Source organism: Nomascus leucogenys, chromosome 17, assembly GCF_006542625.1.
Source record: "Nomascus leucogenys isolate Asia chromosome 17, Asia_NLE_v1, whole genome shotgun sequence".
NCBI lineage: Eukaryota > Metazoa > Chordata > Mammalia > Primates > Hylobatidae > Nomascus > Nomascus leucogenys.
Genome location: NC_044397.1, coordinates 90,911,163 through 90,932,417, shown reverse-complemented (window position 1 = coordinate 90,932,417; position 21,255 = coordinate 90,911,163). Strand labels below are relative to the sequence as shown.

The 21,255-nt window shown below is 52.0% G+C and overlaps 1 protein-coding gene and 1 pseudogene across 1 annotated transcript; both read right to left on the bottom strand.

Annotated features, from left to right (window-relative positions):
* Window positions 1-1,018: 1,018 nt before the first annotated feature.
* ARRDC5 (arrestin domain containing 5) lies at window positions 1,019-14,207 on the bottom strand. Its single transcript, XM_003280569.4, has 3 exons — window positions 13,888-14,207; window positions 7,826-8,031; window positions 1,019-2,154 (listed from the first exon to the last, which is right to left on the bottom strand). The coding sequence occupies exons 1-3, from the start codon at window positions 14,165-14,167 to the stop codon at window positions 1,627-1,629; spliced, it is 1,014 nt and encodes a 337-aa protein (XP_003280617.3). The 5' UTR covers window positions 14,168-14,207; the 3' UTR covers window positions 1,019-1,626.
* Window positions 14,208-20,134: 5,927 nt separating this feature from the next.
* Window positions 20,135-20,946, bottom strand: LOC115830834 (annotated as a pseudogene).
* Between the last annotated feature and the right edge of the window lie 309 nt (window positions 20,947-21,255).

The following is a 21,255-nucleotide window of genomic DNA, read 5'->3' as shown; positions in this document are numbered from 1 at the left end:
CAAAAAAGGTAGACAGAGCAGGGTAGACGCAGGGGACGGGGAGAAGTGGGAGATTCTGGGCAGTGTGGAGACAGAGCCCCTCTGGCTTATTGATGGATTGCACATGGGCAGATGGCACAGGCTCATGACTAGGAAGACTTTGGCATTGATCCCAAGTGCGGGGGAGGAAGCCGAAGCTGCTGTAGGCAGAGGAGACACAGGATCCGACTCGGGTATGAGACCCACAGAGCAGCCCTGGGGCTCAACAGGAACATCTGTGAATTACACCAGCAACAGTTTCTCCCCCTGTGTACTGTGACATTGTGGGCGGCTTTTTTTTTTTTTTTTTTTGAGACAGGGTCTTGCTCTGTCACCCAGGCTGGAGTGCAGTGGCACGACCATGGCTCACTTCAGCCTCGACCTCCCAGACTGAAGTGATCCTCCAGCCTCAGCCTCCCTAATAGCTGGGACTACAGGTGTGTGCCGCTACAGCCAGCTAATTTTCCATATACATATATATGCGTATATATATATAGTGTGTGTATATATATATGTGTATATATATATATATATTTAGACTGACTCTTGCACTGTCACCCAGGCTGGAGTGCAGTGAGGTGATCTCAGCTCACTGCAACCTCAGCCTCCCAGGTTCAAGAGATTCTCCTGCCTCAGCCTCCCGAGTAGCTGGGATTACAGTTGTGCAGCATCACGCCCAGCTAATTTTTTTTTTTTTTTTGAGATGGAGTCTTGCACTGTCACCCAGGCTGGAGTGCAGTGGCACGATCTCGGTTCACTGCAAGCTCCACCTCCCAGGTTCGCGCCATTCTCCTGCCTCAGCCTCCCAAGTAGCCGTGACTACAGGCGCCCACCACCACGCCTGGCTAATTTTGTTTTTGTATTTATAGTAGAGATGGGATTTCACCGTGTTAGCCAGGATGGTCTCGATCTCCTGACCTCGTGATCCACCCGCCTTGGCCCCCCAAAGTGCTGGGCTGGGTGTGAGCCACTGTGCCCGGCCAGTTTTTCTTTCTTTCTTTGTAGAGATGGGGGTCTCACAATGTTGCCCAGGCTGGTCTCAAACTCCTGGTCTCAAGCGATCCTCCTGCCATGGCCTCCTAAAGTCCTGGGATTACAGGAATGAGCCACCATGCTCAGCCCCCTTGGTACTGTTGACATTCAGGATAAACAATTCCTGATTGTGGGGGCCGTCCTGGACACTGCAGGGTGCTGAACAGCGTCCCTGGCCTCCACCCTCTCCACGCCAATAAGGCTCTTCTCCCCTGATCCCCTGCAGTTGTGACAGCCAATACAACCAGACATTAGCAGAGGGGAGAATTCTCCCCAAGTAGGACCCCTGGTCTTGGCACTGTGAGACCCCAGTAGGCTGGGGCAGACTCAGGGTGGAAAAGGCAGGCTATGCCGGGTTTGGGTCCTGGGAGACCTTTCCGGTTTCCTTTGTCCATTCCAGGCATTCAGTGATAGTTCTAGGGACGGGAGACACGGATACCTAAACCGCTAGAGCTCCGGGAGGTTGCAGACAACCTGCTGCCCACTCCTCGACTCATCTGAGAGTCACTTGTGCAAGAGAGAGGGCTTCCTCCTGGTAGAGACTCATAAAACTTTTATATTTAAAAGTTTGGGCACTTAATTCTGGTGATCTGGGTTCACGGGTAACGCTCTGTCCTCTGACAGCTGGCAGATGGCAGAGTCCACCGAGGGGCTGGTGATGATGATGGGAACTTTGGCCTTGAGGCTGGTCAGGGACCAGGGCAGGTGCACGGTGGTGACCAGCTCGTAGCGAGTGTGCATAATCTCACCGTCCTGTGTGCTGCTGCTCACGGACAGCAGCAACGGCAGGTTGAAGGTGCTGACAATCTTGGTGGTGTTGAAGCGGGTCATGGGGGTGTTGGCCTCCTGCCTCAGAAGCTCGCTGCTGTCCAGCCGAGACCGCCGCTCCGCGCCTGGTGTGAAGCCCTCGTACTGTACGTGGGCATACAGGGCGAATATGACCGTCTTGATGCATTTGCTGGTCTGGTTGTTGATCTCTGTCGTGAAGACGACTTTCTCTCCTGGCGTGAAGGTGTTCTTTTCCATCTGGAGTTGCAAGCAGACAGTGCCCTGGCGGCAGCAGTTGTAGGAGACTTTCTCCTCAGCCTCCACGAACAAGGGGTTCTAGAAGAGGAGGATGTGGGGGAACAGACAACCGTGAGGGACCAGGACCACAAAATCCACTTGCCTGCCTGATCCACCCTGGGAACTCCTCAAAGTCTATGGGGCTGGCTGGGCGCGATGGCTCACGCCTGTAATCCCAATACTTTGGGAGGCCGAGGCGGGAGGATCACAAGGTCAGGAGTTCGAGACCAGCCTGACCAAAATGGTGAAACCCCGTCTACTAAAAATACAAAAATTAGCTGAGCATGATGGCGCATGAGGCTGAGCAGGAGAACCTCTTGAACCTGGGAGGTGGAGTTTGCAGTGAGCCGAGATCGTGCCATTGCACTTCAGCCAGGGCTACAGAGCAAGACTCCATCTCAAAAAAAAAAAAGAAAAAAAAAAGCCTCTGGGGCTTTGGGGGCTCTCCTAGGAAGAGGCATTAAGATGGAATCTGGAGCCCTAGGGATTTTGCAGTCAAAAACCTGGAGTCATCTCCCATCTCCCAGCATGTTTTGTATTTTGTTTTTTTTTTGGAGACAGAGTCTTGCTCTGTCGCCCAGGCTGGAGTGGAGTGGTGTGATCTCGGCTCACTGCAACCTCCACCTCCCGGGTTCAACCAATTTTCCTGCCTCAGCCACCCGAATACCTGGAACTACAAGCGCATGCCACCACACCCAGCTAATTTTTGTATTTTTAGTAGACATGGAGTTTTGCCATGTTGGCCAGGCTGGTCATGAACTCCTGATCTCAGGTGATCCTCCCGCCTCGGCCTCCCAAAGTGCTGGGATTACAGGCATGAGCCACCATGCTCGGCCTCTCCCAGTGTCCTTGGAGCAAGGCTATTTACCATTCTGAATATCAATTTCTCCTCCCCTCCTCTCTTCCTTTTTTTTTTTGTTTTTGAGATGCAGTCTTGTTCTGTCACCCAGGCTGGAGTGCAGTGGCAAGGTCTTGGCTCACTGCAACCTCTGCCTCCCAGGTTCACGAGATTCTCCTGCCTCAGCCTCCTGAGTAGCTGGGATTACAGGCGCATGCCACCACACCCGGCTAATTTTTTGTGTATTTTTAGTAGAGACAGGGTTTCACTATGTTGGCCAGACTGGTCTTGAACTTCTGACCTTGTGATCCGCCCGCCTCGGCCTCCCAAAGTGCTGGGATTACAGGCATGAACCACCGCATCTGGCATTTTTTTTTTTTTTTTAATGCAGCCTGGAGTGCAGTGGTGCACTCATGGCTCACTGCAGACTTGACCTCCTGGGCTCAAGTGATCCTCCCCCATCAGCCTCCCAAGTAGTAGGGACCACAGGCATGCATGCCAACACACCCCAGCTTTTTTTTTTTTTGAAAGAAGGTCTCACTATGTTGTCCAGGCTAGTCTCAAACTCCTGGGCTCAAGCAGTCCTCCCACCTCAGCCTCCCAAAGTGCTGAGATTACAGGCATGAGCCACCATGCCTCGCCCTATTCATTGATTTAATAAACAAAGTTCACTGAAACTCACAAAATTTATATTTTCTGACATTGCCTGTTCTTTGCTTTTATTTTTATTTTATTTATTTTCTTTTCTTTGAGATGGAATCTCACTCTGTCACCCAGGCTGGAGTGCAGTGGTACAATCTTGTCTCACTACAACCTCTGCCTCCCAGGTTCAAGCAATTCTCCTGCCTCAGCCTCTCAAGTAGCTGGGATTATTATAGGTGTCTGCCACCATGCCTGGATAATTTTTTTTTTTTTTTTTTGAGACGGAGTCTCGCTCTGTCGCCCAGGCTGGAATGCAGCGGCGCAGTCTCGGCTCACTGCAAGCTCTGCCTCCCGGGTTCACGCCATTCTCCTGCCTCAGCCTCTCCGAGTAGCTGGGACTACAGGCGCCCGCCACTACGCCCGGCTAATTTTTTTGTATTTTTAGTAGAGACGGGGTTTCACTGTGGTCTCGATCTCCTGACCTCGTGATCCGCCCGCCTTGGCCTCCCAAAGTGCTGGGATTACAAGCATGAGCCACCGCCCCCGGCCCGCCTGGCTAATTTTTGTATTTTTAGTAGAGACGGGGTTTCACCATGTTGGTCAGGCTGATCTCGAATTCCTGACCTCAGCTGATCCGCCTGCCTCAGCCTCCCAAACTGCTGGGATTACAGGCATGAGCCACCGTGCCCAGCCTGCTTTTATTTTTAAAAAGTTGATTGCAACATAGCAAATTGTTATTTCTGGTATTTTTATTCTACTTGTTGCCTGTTCTGTTCTTTTATCTTAATATAAAAAAAAAAGGTTGCAACCTGCTAAATTTATTTTTTGATATTGCCTATTTAGATTCTTGCCTATTCTTTCATTTTATAAAAATATGGCCAGGCGCTTCCAGCATTTCAGGAGACTGAGCAGGCAGATCATGAGGTCAAGAGATCAAGACCATTCTGGCCAACTTGGTGAAACCATATCTCTACTAAAAATACAAAAATTAGCTGGGCGTGGTGGCAAGCATCTGCAATCCCAGCTACTCAGCAGGCTGAGGCAGGAGAATCGCTGGAATCCAGGAGGCGGAGGTTGAAGTGAGCCGAGATCACGCCGCTGCACTCCAGCCTGGCGAAAGAGCAAGACTCCGTCTCAAAAAAAAAAAAAAAAAAAAAAAAAAAAATATATATATATATATATATAGCTGGGCACAGTGGCTCACACCTGTAATCCCAGCACTTTGGGGGGCCGAGGCAGGAGGATCACCTGAGGTCGGGAGTTCGAGACCAGCCTGGCCAACGTGGTGAAACCCCATCTCTACTAAAAATACAAAAATTGGCCAGGTGTGATGGCACGCGCCTGTAATTCCAGCTACTCAGGAGGCTGAGGCAGGAGAATCACTTGAACCTGGGAGACTGAGGTTGCAGTGAGGCTGAGATCCAGCCCTGCACTCCAGCCTGGGCAACAGAGTGAGACTCTGTCTCAGAAAAAAAAAAAAAAAAAAAAAGAAAAGAAAATGCTTGTATTCCACCAAATCGATTTTTGCAACCCACTACTGGGTTGTGACCTGTGGTTTGAAAAACATTGCTGGCTGGGCATGGTGGCTCACACCTGTAATCCCAGCGCTTTGGAGAGTCCAAGGGGGGAGGATCACTGGAGCCCAGAAGTTCAAGACCAGCCTGGGCAACGTAGTGAGACCCTGTCTCCAAAAAAAAAAGGAAGGCCGGGGTGCGGTGGCTCACCCCTGTAATCCCAGCACTTTGGGAGGCCGAAGTGGGCGGATCACAAGGTCAGGAGATTGAGACCATCCTGGCTAACAGGATGAAACCCCATCTCTACTAAAAGTACAAACAAAAAAAAATAGCCTGGCATGGTGGTGGGTGCCTGTAGTCCCAGCTACTCGGGAGGCTGAGTCAGGAGAATGTCGTGAACCCGGGAGGCAGAGGTTACAGTGAGCAGAGATAGCGCCACTGCACTCCAGCCTGGGTGACAGAGCAAGACTCTGTTTAAAAAAAAAAAAAAAAAAAAAAGAGAAGAAGAAGAAGAAAGAAGAAGAAGAAGACAGCCGTTGTGGTGGCTCACACCTGTAATCCCAGCACTTTGGGAGGCCGAGGCGGGCGGATCACGAGGTCAGGAGATTGAGACCATCCTGGCTAACACGGTGAAACCCCGTCTCTACTAAAAATACAAAAATAATTAGCTGGGAGTGGTGGTGGGTGGGCACCTGCAGTCCCAGCTACTCGGGAGGCTGAGGCAGGAGAACGGCATGAACCCGGGAGGCAGAGCTTGCAGTGAGCCGAGATCGCGCCACTATACTCCAGCCTGGGCGACAGAGCGAGACTCCATCTCAAAAAAAAAGAAGAAGAAGAAGAAGAAGAAGAAGAAAAACATACTGCAGGAAGTCAGGTATGTTTCCTTTTCGGGAACTCAGGCAGACCCTTGACCCCCTCTGACCTCACCTCCCACTTTTCTGCCTCTGGCTTCTCTTCAGCCTTCTCAGGAGCAGCTGGAGCTGCCCCTCCTCTCCTGAAGGTTAATTGAATCTGGTTTCATTCTAAATCCCTGCAGTCTTATTCGAAAATTCGTAGCATGCGTTAGGACCCTGCAGGTGTGAAAGAACCCGCTGCCCTAACTCAAGACAAAGCCGGTAGTTCTGTCCTGGTCCTGAAGAAGGTATCAGGAGGTGCCAAGAGCTACCAATGTCCCTTTATTTCCAACTGAGCTATTACATTTTTTTTAAATAGAGGTACCAGCCAGGAGCGGTGGCTAACACCTGTAATCCCAGCACTTTGGGAGGCCTGGGCAGGCGGATCACCTGAAGTTAGGAGTTCAAGACCAGCCTGGCCAATATGTTGAAACCCCGTCTTTACTAAAAAATACAAAACGTAGCTGGGCGTGGTGGTGGGCACTTCTAATCCCAGCTACTTGGGAGGCTGAGGCAGGAGAATCGCTTGAACCCGGGAGGCAGAGGTTGTATCGAGCCAAGATTGCGCCACTGCACTCCCGCCTGGGTGACAGAGTGAGACTCTGTCTCAAAAAAAAAAAAAAAAAAAAAAAGAAAGAAAGAAAAAGGAAAAAAAAATGCCAGCCCTCTGACATTTGTCGTCCTGTCCCAATGCTCTGATGACAAATGACTCCCTGGAGAGGTGAAGTGACTTTGGCCAACGTCCCTCCTCCCACCTCAACTTCCGCCTCTGCACCTGGACTCGGAAAGGGACCCAGAATGAGTCCTGCACTCAGCCAAGCGGAGGCTGCACTGCCCTTCCTTCTCCTGGACTGAGGCCACCACCTCTGTTGTCTGAGAGCTCCAAGGTCAGTGCTGGAGGGCTACTGAGTGTACACGCCTCTCTCCCACCCTGAGGGTCACCCTGTGGGGCCTCTTCTTGGCTTTTCCCCAGGGTCGTGTCTCCCCCTTGATAAGTGGACATTTGGGCCATTCTCCTGGGTGGGGCCGTCCTGGGCACTGCAGGGTGCTGAGCAGCGTCCCTGGCCTCCACCCACTCCATGCCAGGAGCACCCCCCAAGTTGAGACAACCACAGATGTCTCCAGACATTGCCAAATGTCCCTTATGGGGATAAAACAGCCACAGTTGAAAACCACTGGCTTAGTTTCTGCCCTTGTTTCTTTTCTAAAAAGAAGTTGGCCTGGCATGGTGGCTCACGCCTGTAATCCCAGCACTTTGGGACGTCAAGGCAGGTGGATCACCTGAGGTCGGGAGTTCAAGACCAGCCTTGCCAACATGGCGAAAACCCATCTCTACTAAAAATACAAAAATTAGCTGGGAATGGTGGTGCACGTCTGTAATCCCAGTTACTCAGGAGGCTGAGGCATGAGAATCGCTTGAACGTGGGAGGCGGAGGTTACAGTGAGCCGAGATCATGCCTCTGCACTTCAGCCTGGTGACAGAGTGAGACTCCATCTCAAAAAAAAAAAAACAAATATGTATATATATATATATGTATATATACACACACATACACATATATATATTATTTTATTTTGGAGACAGGGTCTCACTCTGTCTCCCAGGCTGGAGTGCAGTGGTGCAAACATGGCTCACTGCAGCCTTGACCTCCGGCTGCCCTAAGGTTTCTGACTCACCTTTTGTGAAAGCTCCGGGCCTGGGAAGCTGCCAACACCCTTCCCTTCTCCCCATGGGACCTTCTCTGTCCCCTGCCTGCCCACCTTCCCTCTTCCTCCTTGGAGCTTGAAGATTGTTCCCACCTCTGCCTTTCCCCCATCGGTACCTGGAATGGGGTTTCTTTGTGGAAGGCGGAAGTTCCTTGCACCAATAAGTACATCCTCTTCTTGGCTAAAATGTGTTCCCGGCCCATGCAGGAAGCTTGTACGAAGTAGAAGACATGGCCAAATTTGCTGGTGAAGGTAGAAGGAAGCCTGGGAGGTAAGTTGAAATGGAAGTCAAAGGTGTGGCTGCCTGCACTTAACCAATTATCTGAAAGCAAAACACACCAATGCCATCAGAAGGTTCTAGAATCTTTTTCTCTTCTTCTTCTTTTTTTTTTTTTTGCTTTATTTTTATATTTATTTATTTTTGAGACATGGTCTCACTCTGTCGCCCAGTCTGGAGTATAGTGGTGTGATCTCAGCTCACAGCAACCTCTGCCTCCTAGGTTCAAGTGATTCTCCTGCCTCAGCCTCCCGAGTAGCTGTGATTACAGGCGTGCACCACCACACCTGGCTAATTTTTATATTTTTGATAGAGACAGGGTTCCGTCATGTTGTCCAGGCTGGTCTTGAACTCCTGGCCTCCGGTGATCCACCCGTCTCGCCATCCCAAAGTGCTGGGGTTATAGGCATGAGCCACTGCACCCAGCCTTTTTTGCTTGATTTATTGTTTTGGCATGGAGGCGGGTCCTGGGCTTGGCTTGTCTGTCCCTCCTGAGTTAAACTGAGTTCGATGCTTTTAGGACCTGCTGAGCCTATAAATATCAGGTCCCAGCTGGGCTGGAGTGGGATGCCCTGGGGTGGGTGACATGCCTGGAGTTGTCACCCGAAACCACTGAAGGGCCCTTGCATACCCCTGCCCTGAGCCTGAGAAAGCGGAAGTCAGGCCTTCAGGGTTCGACAAATATATATATATTTTTTCTTTTTGTAGAGACAAAGTCTAGCTTTGTCGCTTAGGCTGCAGTGCAGTGGTGTGATCATAGCTCACTGCAGCCTCCAACTCCTGAGATCAAGTGATCCTCCCACCTCAGCCTCCAGAAGAGCTGGGACTACAGGCCCATGCCACCATGCCTGGCTAATTTTTAAATTTCTGGTAGACACAGTGTCTTGCTATGTTTCCCAGGCTGGTCTTGACCTTCTGGCCACAAGCAATCCTTCTGCCTCACTCTCCCAGAAGTGCTGGGATAATAGGCACAAACCAGCTGGGTCCGGTGGCTCATGCCTGTAATCCCAGCACTTTGGGAGGCCAAGGCGGGCGGATCACCTGAGGTCAGAAGTTCGAGTCCAACCTGGCCAAAATGGCGAAACCCCGTCTCTACTAAAAATACAAAAATTAGCCGGACGTGGTGGCGCACACCTGTAGTTCCTGGTACTCAGGACTGAGGTGGGAGGATCACTTGAACCTTTGAGGCGGAGGTTGCAGTGAGCCGAGATCATGCCACTGTACTCCAGCCTGGGTGACACAGCTAGACGCCGTCTCTAAAAATAAATAAATAAACAAAGTAGTATGTGAGGCAGAGAAAACTTTCGCCCTCATAGAGCTTGACCTTCAGTGCATGGTATACAGTGGGTGCTTAATACATGTTGATTGACCAACTGAGTGATGGTCTAGGAAGCAGACTCTCACACAACCGCCATTTCCATGACCTTTGTTTCATTTTCCTTCTTGTACTTCTCGAAAATCCTCTTAGCGTTGTCTATCTTCCCTAGCCCATGGCAATCCCAAAGATACAAGGGACCCTGTCTCTTTATTTCTTTTTTGTTTTTTTGAGACGGAATCTCACTCTGTCACCCAGGCTGGAGTGCAGTGGCGTGATCCTGGCTCACTGCAACCTCCACCTCCTGGGTTCAAACAATTCTCCTGCCTCAGCCTCCTGAGTAGCTGGAATTACAGGTGTGTACCACCACGCCTGGCTAATTTTTGTATTTTTAGTAGAGATGGGGTTTCACCACGTTGGCCAGGCTGGTCTCGAATTCCTGACCTCAAATAATCCACCTGCCTTTGCCTCCCAAAGGGCTGGGATTACAGGCATGAGCGACCGGGTGGGCTTGGCCTTTTTTTTTTTTTTTTTTGAGACAGGGTCTCACTTTGTCACTCAGCCTGGACCTCTTGGGCTCAAGTGATCCTCTTGCCTCAGCGCCCCAAGTAGCTGGGACTACAGGCACGTGCCATCACACCTGGTTAATTTTTGTATTTTTCATAGAGATGGGGTTTTGCCATGTTGGTCAGGCTGGTCTTGAACTCGTGACCTCAGGAGATCTGCCCACCCAGCCTCCCAAAGTGCTGGGACTACAGGCGTGAGCCACCGTGCACGGCCCAGGCTGTGTTTTTTTATCACTGCTGCATCCCCAGCACCTAGCACGGTGTTTGTGCACAGTAGGCACTCAATAAATGTTTATTTTTATTTTATTTATTTTTTTTTGAGACGGAGTCTTGCTGTGTCACCCAGGCTGGAGTGCAGTGGCGCAATCTCGGCTCACTGCAAGCTCTGCCTCCCGGGTTCTCGCCATTCTCCTGCCTCAGCCTCCTGAGTAGCTGGGACTACAGGCGCCCGCCACCACACCTGGCTAATTTTTTTTGTATTTTTAGTAGAGACGGGGTTTCACCGTGGTCTCGATCTCCTGACCTCGTGATCCGTCCGCCTCGGCCTCCCAAAGTGCTGGGATTACAAGCGTGAGCCACCGCGCCCAGCCAAATGTTTATTAAATAAATGAAAAACCTGGAACGGGAATGGTGGCTCACACCTGTAATCCCAGCACTTTGGGAGGCCAAGGCGGGCGGATCACGAGGTCAGGAGATCGAGACCACACTGGCAAACACAGTGAAACCCCGTCTCTAATAAAATACAAAAAATTAGCTGGGCATGGTGGCGGGTGCCTGTAGTCCCAGCTACTCGGGAGGCCAAGGCAGGAGAATGGCATGAACCCCGGGAGGCGGAGCTTGCAGTGAGCCAAGATCGCGCCACTGCACTCCAGCCTGGGCGACAGAGCAAGACTCCATCTCAAAAAAAAAAAAAAATGTTTATTAAATAAACGAAAAACCTGGGATGGGCATGGTGGCTCATGCCTGTAATCCCAGCACTTTGGGAGGCTGAGGTGGGGCAGATCACCTGAGGTCAAAAGTTTGAGACCAGCCTGGCCAACATGGTGAAACCCTGTGTCTACTAAAAATACAAAAAATTATTAGGGTGTAGTGGCATGCGCCTGTAATCCCAGCTATGCAGAAGGCTGGGGCAGGAGAATTGCTTGAACCCAGGAGGTGGAGGTTGCAGTGAGCTGAGATCACGCCATGGCACTCCAGCCTGGGTGCCAGAGTAAAGACTGTCTCTTAAAAAAAGAACTAGCGGCCGGGTGCGGTGGCTCACACCTGTAATCCCAGCACTTTGGGAGGCGGAGGCAGATGGATCACAAGGTCAGGAGATCAAGACCATCCTGGCTAACACGGTGAAACCCCGTCTCTACTAAAAATACAAAAAAATTAGCTGGGCGTGGTGGCAGGCACCTGTAGTCCCAGCTACTCAGGAGGCTGAGGCAGGAGAATGGCGAGAACCCGGGACGCAGAGCTTGCAGTGAGCCAAGATTGCACCACTGCACTCCATGCTGGGCAACAGAGGAGACTCCGTCTCCAAAAAAGTAAATAAATAAAATAAAATAAAATAAAATAACTAGCAACATTTTTTTTTTGAGATTGAATCTTACTCTGTTGCCCAGGCTGGCATGCAGTGGTGCAATCTCGGGTCACTGCAACCTCCACCTCCTGGGTTCAACCGATTGTCCCGCCTCAGCCTCCCAAGTAGCTGGCACTACAGGTGTGTGCCACCACTCCCGGCTAATTTTTGTATTTTTTAGTAGAGACAAGGTTTCACCATGTTGGCCAGGCTGGTCTTCAACTCTTGTCCTCAGGTGATCTGCCTGCCTTGGCCTCCCAAAGTGCTGGGATAACAGGCATAAGCCACCGTGCCTGGCCAGAAATAGCAATTTTTAAGCACTTACTGTATACCTGGCATTATTCTAAGCCCTTTATGTGCCATTAAATCATTAAGTCCTCAACACAGTCTTATGAAATAGGACGTCTTCCTATTCCCATTTTATAGATCGGTTAACTGAGAGCCAGAGAGGTCACATAATTGCTCAGTATTAGTGTCTGGTAAGTTGAATTTGTCCCCAGGATATTTGCATGGCTGAAGTCCCTCCTATCACTCAGTTCTGTGCTTGGTTGTCCCCTCTTTGCAGAGTACTCCTCTGGTGGAACAGACCATCTCATCTAAATTTTTAAGTCTAAAATGGCCAGGTGTGGTGGCTCATGCCTGTAATCGCAGCACTTTGGGAGGCCGAGGTGGGTGGATCACCTGAGGTCGGGAGTTCAAGACCAGCCTGACCATCATGGAGAAACCCCGTCTCTACTAAAAATACAAAATTAGCTGGGCGTGGTGGCACACGCCTGTAGTGCCAGCTACTTGGGAGGCTGAGGCGGGACAATCGGTTGAACCCGGGAGGCGGAGGTTACAGTGAGCCAAGATTATGCCACTGCACTCCAGCCTGGGCAACGAGTGAGATTCAGTCTCAAAAAAAAAAAAAAAAAAATTGCTAGTTCTTTTTTTAAGAGACAGTCGTTTGAACCCAAGAGGTTGTGGTGAGCCGAGATTGCGCCATTGCACTCCAGCCTGGGCAACAAGAGCAAAACTCCGTCTCAAAAAAACCAAAACAAAAAATAAACAAAAATTAGCCAGGCATGGTGCCATGTGCCTGTGGTCCCAGCTACTCAGGAGGCTGAGGTGAGAGGATCGCTTATGCCAGAGAGGCTGGGGCTGCAGTGAGTTGTGATCACACCACTGCCCTCTAGCCTGGGCAACAGAGCGAGGCCCTGTCTCAAAAATAAATACATAAGCCAGGCCTGGTGGCTCACACCTGTAATCCCAGTACTTTGGGAGGCCGAGGCGGGCGGATCACGAGGTCAGGAGTTCGAGACCAGCCTGGCCAACATGGTGAAACCCTGCCTCTACTAAAAATACAAAAAATTGGTGGGCGTGGTGGCGGGCGCCTGTAATCCCAGCTACTCGGGAGGCCGAGGCAGGAGAATCGTTTGAACCCGGGAGGCGGAGGTTGCAGTGAGCCGAGATGGCGCCACTGCACTCCAGCCTGGGAAGCAGGGCGAGACTGTGTCTCAAAAAATAGATATATAAATAAATAAGATACAAATAAATAAATACATAAATAAATTAAATTAAATTACACTTTGTTCAGTCAAGTGTTGGCCACGTGTTCTGCTTGACTGCATAATACCCGGGAATATCTCCACAAACACATTTTGCAAAAGACATATAATTCCCCCGACAGCTCAGCAGACTCTCTGACATTTGTTCGGATTTCAGATCTGACCTGGTGGAACTGGGGACTAGTTATTCCTTCCCTGGAAGGTCTCCCTTGCTCTTCTACCTCCACTATCTTTCTTTTTTGGAGAGGGAATCTCGCTCCGTCACCCAGGCTGGTGTGCAGTGGTGCGATCTCAGCTTACTGGAACCTCCCCTTCACGAGTTCAAGTGATTCTCTTGCTTCAGCCTCCCAAGTAGCTGAGATTACAGGCATGTGCCAGCACACCCAGCTAGTTTTTTGGTATTTTTTGGCAGAGACGGAGTTTCTGTATATTGGCCAGGCTGGTCTCAAACTCCTGACCTCAAGTGATCCACCTGCCTCGGCCTCCCAAAGTGCTGGAATTACAGGCATGAACCACTGTGCCTGGCCTACCTCCACCGTCTCTCCCCAGGAATACAGGACTGCCTACTTTGTCTCCTGGGGTTTTGCTGTCAGAGTGAAACTTATCTGTAAACGAATAAGACTTCTCAGGGGCCTCTCAAAGGCAGTTGTCGGATTGAGCATTTTCCAAGGTGACTACTTGGAAACTTCATTTTGAATATCTGGGTTCTGATCAGCCCCTTATGTCTTTTTATTCTCGTGTTTTGTGTATCTGATGGTCATTGTTCTACATGGCTTCCCTCCTAGGGAGAAATCAGGCCACTCCCTATTTCTGATAGCCCTGGAGGTTTGTTGATTGACTCTTGGATGTGTTTATTTTCAGACCCAGGTTCCTGTCATGGCTAGGGGTGGCTGTTGGCCTTGTCCTTACCCTCCACTGGGAATGTCTTTGTCTTATGCACGTAGTCTGCCTTGTTGTTACAAATGACATTTCTGCTATAATCGCGGGATGCCCCAGCTTCTTCACTCCACTCGACGTAACCCCTTCCCACAAGCTCCACCTTCACTATGGGGTCCACCAGGGTGCTGTTCAGGGTTAAGATCACCTGCCCTTTTATGCTGGAGCCAGCCAGGTAGATTGCATCCTCGGGCAGCATTAATTCGATCGACTTCACTGCAGACATGGGGGGTTGCGGGGGGTAGAGAGACATCCCTCTCCCTCCCTCATGTCCCTGAAATTCCCAGTTCCTTGGCCCTAGTGACGTAATCCATCTATGACATCACTCAGCTCAGAGTTCCAGGAAGTGGGGACCCCAATGGCCAGGAGAGGAGGCAAAACTGTTGTTTAGGGTGGGTGGTTGATTGGGAAACCTGTAGTCCTCACTGGTTCTTTTTTTTTTTTTTTTTGAGACGGAGTCTTGCTCTGTCACCCAGTCTGGAGTGCAGTGGTGCGATCTCGGCTCACTGCGAGCTCCGCCTCCTGGGTTCACGCCATTCTCCTGCCTCAGCCTCTCGAGTAGCTGGGACTACAGGCGCCCGCCACCACGCCTGGCTAATTTTTTATATTTTTTAGTAGAGACAGGGTTTCACCATGTTAGCCAGGATGGTCTCGATCTCCTGAACTCGTGATCCACCCACCTTGGCCTCCCAAAGTGTTGGGATTACAGGTGTGAGCCACTGCTCCCGGCCATCACTGGTTCTTTTTTACTGGGTCTTTTTTTTTTTTTTTTGAGACGGAGTCTCACCCTGTAGTCTAGGCTGGAGTGAAGGGGCACCATCTTGGCTCACTGCAACCTCCGCCTCCCAGGTTCAAGCGATTCTCCTGCCTCAGCCTCCTGAGTAGTTGGGACCACAGGTGCATTCCAGCACACCCAGCTAATTTTTTGGTAGAGACAGAGTTTCACTGTGTGAGCCAGGATGGTCTCGATCTCCTGACCTCGAGATCCACCCGCCTCAGCCTCCCGAAGTGCTGGGATTGCAGGCGTGAGCCACTGCACCTGGCCTTTTTCTTTTTTTGAGACAAAGTCTCATTCTGTCACCCAGGCTGGAGTGTAGTGGCACGATCTCGGCTCAGTGCAACCTCCGCCTCCCAGGTTCAAGCAATTCTCCTGCTTCAGCCTCCTGCGTAGCTGGAATTACAGGCATGCACCATCACCATGCCTGGCTAATTTTTTTTTGGTATTTTTATTTATTTTATTTTTATTTTTTGAGATGGTCTCACTGTCAGCCAGACTGGAGTGCAATGGTGTGATCTCAGCTCACTGCAACTGCTGCCTCCCGGGTTCAAGCGATTCTCCCACCTCAGCCTCCCAAGTATCTGAGATTACAGGCATGTGCCACTGCAACTGGCTAATTTTTGTATTTTTAGTAGAGACGGGGTTTCATCATGTTAGCCAGGATGGTCTCGATCTCCTGACCTCGTGATCTGCCCGCCTCGGCCTCCCAAAGTGCTGGGATTACAGGCGTGAGCCACCGCACCTGGCCAATTTTTGTTATTTTTAGTAGAGACAGGGTTTCACCATCTTGGCCAGGCTGGTCTTGAACTCCTGACCTCGTGATCCACCAGCCTCGCTCGGCCTCCCAAAGTGCTGGGATTACAGGCGTGAGCTACCACGCCCAGCTGACATTTCTCTTTATGCCTGCATCTCCCCCATTGGATGGGAAGTCCCTCCAGGGTGAGACCTTGTCTAAGTGAACTTTGTGCCCACCAATGTCTGCATGACCCAGGCAGGATCTGGCTTAGCCAGGAGTGGGGGTGGGGGGGTGGAATCAATAAAAGTTTGTTGAATGACTTAATGACCTCTGAGAATGTATCATTTTGCAAAAGGGAAACTGAGGCCCTTTGCATTCTAGCAGTTATTCCTGGCACCTGATTTGCATGTGGCCTGGTGCCTGAGAGGGAGGGACATTGAATCATAGGAGGGGCTAGGAAATACCCATTCTCTAGCCTGGCAGGCCTTATTTCTTGTCTTGGCTGTATCTTGCATTATTTTATGTGATAGCTTTTGTGGGCATTGGCCTCTTGTTTCCCTAAGTCAAGCTTGTCCGACCCCTGACCCACGGGCCACATGTGGCCCAGGGTGGAATATGGCTCAACACAAATTGGTAAACTTTCTTTTTTTTTTTTTTTTTTTGAGACAGAGTCTTGCTCAGTCACCCAGGCTGGAGTGCAGTGGTGCGATCTCGGCTCACTGCAAGCTCTGCCTCCTGGGTTCACGCCATTCTCCTGCCTCAGCCTCCCAAGTAGCTGGGACTACAGGCACGTGCCACCATGCCCGGCTAATTTTTTTTGTATTTTTAGTAGAGACAGGGTTTCACCATGTTGGCCAGGATGGTCTCCATCTCCTGACCTCGTGATCCACCCACCTCAGCCTCCCAAAGTGCTGGGATTACAGGTGTGAGCCACTGCACCCAGCAACAAATTGGTAAACTTTCTTAAAACATTATGAGATTTTTTTGCAATTTTTTTAGCTCATCAGGTATTGTTAGTGTTAGTGTATTTTATTATTTATTTATTTATTTATTTATTTATTTATTTATTTTTGAGATGGAGTTTTGCTCTTGTTGCTCAGCCTGGAGTGCAGTGGTGCAATCTCGGCTCACTGTAACCTCTGCCTCCTGGGTTCAGGCAATTCTGCCTCTGCCTCTCGAGTAGCTGGGATTATAGGCACATGCCACCACATTCTGCTAATTTTTGTATTTTTAGTAGAGACGGGGTTTCACTGTGTTAGCCAGGCTAGTCTTGATCTCCTGACCTCGGTAATCCACCTGCCTTGGCCTCCCAAAGTTCTGGGATTACAGGTGTGAGCCACTGTGCCCGGCCAGTGTTAGTGTATCTTATGTGTGGCCCAAGACAATTCTTCCAGTGTGGCCCAGGGAAGCCAGAAGATTGGACACCCCTGCTCTAAGTGACTTGTGAACTTTTTTTCTGAGATGCCTGGAATAGTTTGTTACTCATGTTTTTAAATGATTAACTTGAGCAATTATTACTATTTTTTGAGACAGAGTCTCGTTCTGTCACCCAGGCTGGAGTGCAGTGGCGCAAGCATGGCTCACTGCAGCCTTGATCTTCTGGGCTCAAGAGGTCCTCCTGCATCAGTGTCCTGAGTAGCTGGGACTACAGGTGCACACCACCATGCCTGGCTAATTTATTTTTATTTTTTGTAGAGCAAGGTTCTCACTACGTTGCCCAAGCTGGTCTCAAACTCCCGGGTGCAAGAGATCAGCCTTCCTCAGCCTCCCAAAGCGCTGGGATTGCAGGTGTGAGCCACTGCACCCAGCTGGACAATTAACCTGAGCTAATTTGAGAAATTTTGATTTTCTCAAGATGACTAGGGAACTGGAGCCCTCAATCAACAGCCCTCAGTATCTTTTCTGCAGGGAGGGCTAGATACCTCCTCTGTGACACAACTTCTGTTATACAAGGTGCTTGGGCTGTGCCCCTCACCACATGTACATGAAAAATGCATTCCTGGCCAATCACAGTGGCTCATGCCTGTAATCCCAGCACTTTGGGAGGTCCAGGCGGGCAGATCACCTAAGGTCAGGAGTTTGAGACCAGCCTGGCCAACGTGGTGAAACCCCATCTCTACTAAAAATACAAAAATTAGCCGGACATGGTGGTGCGGACCTCTAGTTCCCGCTACTGGGGAGGCTGAGGCAGAAGAATTGCTTGAACCCTGGAGGCGGAGGTTGCAGAGAGCCAAGATCAAACCACTGCACTGCAGGCTGGGCACCAAAGCAAGACTCCATCTCAAAAAGAAAAAGAAAAATGTATTCCCTCTTTCAGCCATGGTGACTTTTCGCAACAGGGCTACAAACAGATGATGTGTTGTGATAGAAATAGGCTGGGTTCCTGCAGCAGGTGCTGTCATTTTGAAAGAGCTCAAGCAGTCTCAAACCCTCAGGTGGACCTGCTCATACCTGTGGTGTGGGTCCTACCTGGCTGATGGCTGAGGGTCTAGAACTGCAGCAGCATTGATCGTGTACTGAGGTTGGAGACAGTGGACAGCACCATCTGGACATCGTGGATTAGAATGCAGGAGCTTCCCAAGGCTGCTATGACAAAGGACCACAAACTCAGTGGCTGCAAACCACACATTTATTTGTTGATAGAGTCTTGCTCTGTCACCCAGGTTGGAGTACACTGGCTCGATCTTGGCTTACTGCAACCTCTGTCTCCTGGGTTCAAGTGATTCTCCTGCCTCAATCTCCTGAGTAGCTGGGATTATAGGCACACACCACCCTGCCCAGCTAATTTTTTTTTTTTTTTGAGACACAGTCTCACTCTGTTGCCCAGGCTGGAGTGCAGTGGCACGATCTCTGCTCACTGGAACCTCTGCCTCCCAGGTTCAAGCAATTCTCTGCCTCAGCTTCCCAAGTAGCTGGGATTACAGGCGCCCGCCACCACACCTGGCTAATTTTTGTATTTTTAGTAGAGACGGGGTTTCACCATGTTGAGCAGGCTAGTCTGGCGACTCCTGACCTCCAGTTGTCTGCCTGCCTCGGCCTCCCAAAGTGCTGGGATTACAGGTGTGAGCCACCGCGCCCGGCCCACACGTTTATCATCTTACAGTTTGGGAGGTCAGAAGTCTGAAATAAATTTTAGGGGCAGGGTGGGTTCTAGGAGTCTTTCTTGCTTTTTCTAGCCACCAGAGGCTGCCAATCTTTCTTTCCTCTTGGACTGATCTTTTTTTTTTTTTTTGAGACTGAGTTTTGCTTTTGTTGCCTAGGCTGGAGTGCAATGGCGCGATCTTGGCTCACTGCAACCTCCGCCTCCTGGGTTCAAGTGATTCTCCTGCCTCAGCCTCCCGAGTAGCTGGGATTGCAGGCATGTGCCACCACGCCCGGCTAATTTTGTATTTTTAGTAGAAACGGGGTTTCTCCATGTTAGTCAGGCTGGTCTCGAACTCCTGACCTCAGGTGATCTGCCTGCCTCAGCCTCCCAAAGTGCTGGGATTACAGGTGTGAGCCAACGCGCCCGGCCCTTGGCCTGATCATCGTAAAGCCTGCTTCCACTTTCCCATATCCTTTGACTTTGACCTTTTTGTATCCCTCTTTCGCTTATTAGGACCTTTTAAGGACATTGTGCCCACCTGGATCACCCAGGAGACGCTCCCCAACTCAAAATCATTAACTGAATCACACCTGCAAAGTTGCAAAGTCCTTTTAGCTGTGTAAGGCACTGTATTCACAGATCCTGGGGGCGAGGACGTGGGGGTCTAGAGACGCATATCTTCGGGGGCCATGATCTGTCTCCTATATTAAGGACATAGCAGAAGTGCCACTGACCAGATAGAGGAGACTTAATAGAGTGACGAAGAAACGTAAAAAGCTAAGTGGGAACTCAACGTTTTTCTGCTCACAGCTCTCAAGAGAAAGACCAAAGTCCTCCCCGGTGGCCTTCAAGGTATTATATATCACCCCTCTGACCTCAACTCCCCCTCCCCTTTGCTCAGTGGGCCCCAACCACACCAGCCCCTTCCTGCTCCCTGGACACCTCTAAGCCTTTTCCGGCCTCTGGGTTTGACTTTCCCTCCTAGACCCATCTGTCCTTGGAGTCTCATCTCCAATTCCAGCTCAAATGTCATCTTCTCCGAGAGGCCCACCGCAGTGGCCCCAGTGAGAGAGTATCCTCTCTGCCCGCCTCCCACCACATGGCTGCTGGTCACTCTCCTATAAGGAATCATCTGAAATTATCTGCTTTAGTTATTCATTTCTTGCCTGTCTCCCCCAGATGGGAATTTTCCCTCCCTGAGACCACCAGCTGGGTCTGCCATGTACACCGCTGGGTTCTGCAGCTCTGAGCAACCTGTCCAGCTGCTTTGTAGGTGCCCAGCACAGGTCACTCCTGTGCCCGCCAGGACTGGTCAGAGTGGAATAGACAGGGCGGAGGGGGCAGGGCAGCCCTGCCCGCCTGGACAGCCTGGAGAAGGCGGGAAAACGAGGCGGGAAAAGACAGCAAACAAGCCCTGCGGGTGGGTAGAGTGGGGCGCCCTGGCAGGCCCTGACGCCAGGCAGTGGGGCTTGGGGCGATCAGGCGAGCCATCAGGGTGCAGGTGGTCTCCTAGGGGCCCCCCACATTCCCTCGCAGTATTTACACATTGATTCCGGCCTTCTTAGACCTACTAGTCAATGCGTGCGAGTGAGGGGCTGCGAACGGACTTGGACTTAAGAGGTCAGGGAGTCTGTACCCTGGGGGTCCCCAAGGCTCCTGGGGGGGTCCACGTTGCGGGGGGTGACCAGGCCCTGCCACGCAGCCCCTTTGCACGCTGGGCGCGCCCAGCAGAGCGCACAGGGCTGGGCGGAGCCGTGGCCCGCTAGGCGGAGGCGCCGTGGACAGAGGCGGGGGCGCCCCCCACCCTCTTTCTCGCTTCCCGCCACTGCGTCGGCCAATCAGGAGGGAGGCGCCCGCCCCCGGCACGGCCTCCTGCGGCCCCGCAACTCCCAAATGCCGAGTTTTCGCGGGAAAAAAATCAGAGCAGCTGGCAGCGCGGCGGGCAGCGTTTGCCGAGCGGGCGCTCCGCGTCGCACGCAAGTCCGCGCGGGGTCCGGGCCACGTACGCGGCTTCATCGCCATCCCCAGCCGGGCCAGGCGCGCAGGCAGACAAGCTGTTCGCGGCGACTGGAGAGGTGAGCGGGCGGGCCGGGTCGGGGTGCCAGCCCGGGCCGGGCGCACGGGGCTCGGGAACTTTGCAAAACTTTCCCGCGCGGCCAGCCTGGGCGCACGCGTGTCCCGCACTCTGTCCCGGGATCCAGGGCCTCCCCTTCCGCCTAGCCCTCGGGAGTCGCTCCCCGGCACACACCCGGCTGGAGCCGGGACCAGCGCTGCGTCCCCGGAGCCCGGCGGGGGGTCGAGCGCGCCGGGTGGGGGAGGGCCCGGCGAGCCGCCGGGGAGGATGTCAGGCTCCGCGCCTGCGCGCGGGGCGCCCCGCGATTCAATTGTCGCGCCCGAGCCCGATTTCGCGCGCCCTGAGTTCCCCGGGCGCATCTGGGCCAATGGGGAGCGAGCGGGGCGGGGCGGCCGGGTGCTGCGGAGCCAATAAGAGGCGGCTCAAGTGAAGGGGGGCGGGACTTGACGAGCGGGGGCCCCCTCGGTCGTCCCAGCGGCTGGGGTGGGCGTGGGCTCGCTGGCGCGACCCGCGCGGGCCGGTGAGAGTGCGGGAGGGACGCCGAGGGTCCAGGGTTTGGAGGGGCCCGAGCTGCCGGGGGTTGGAGGTCGAGGTGAGTCGCGGGGCGCGCGCGGGTGGCCGGGACGGGGCGGCCGGTTGCCATGGCCACCGCGGGGCGGGCCCGGTCG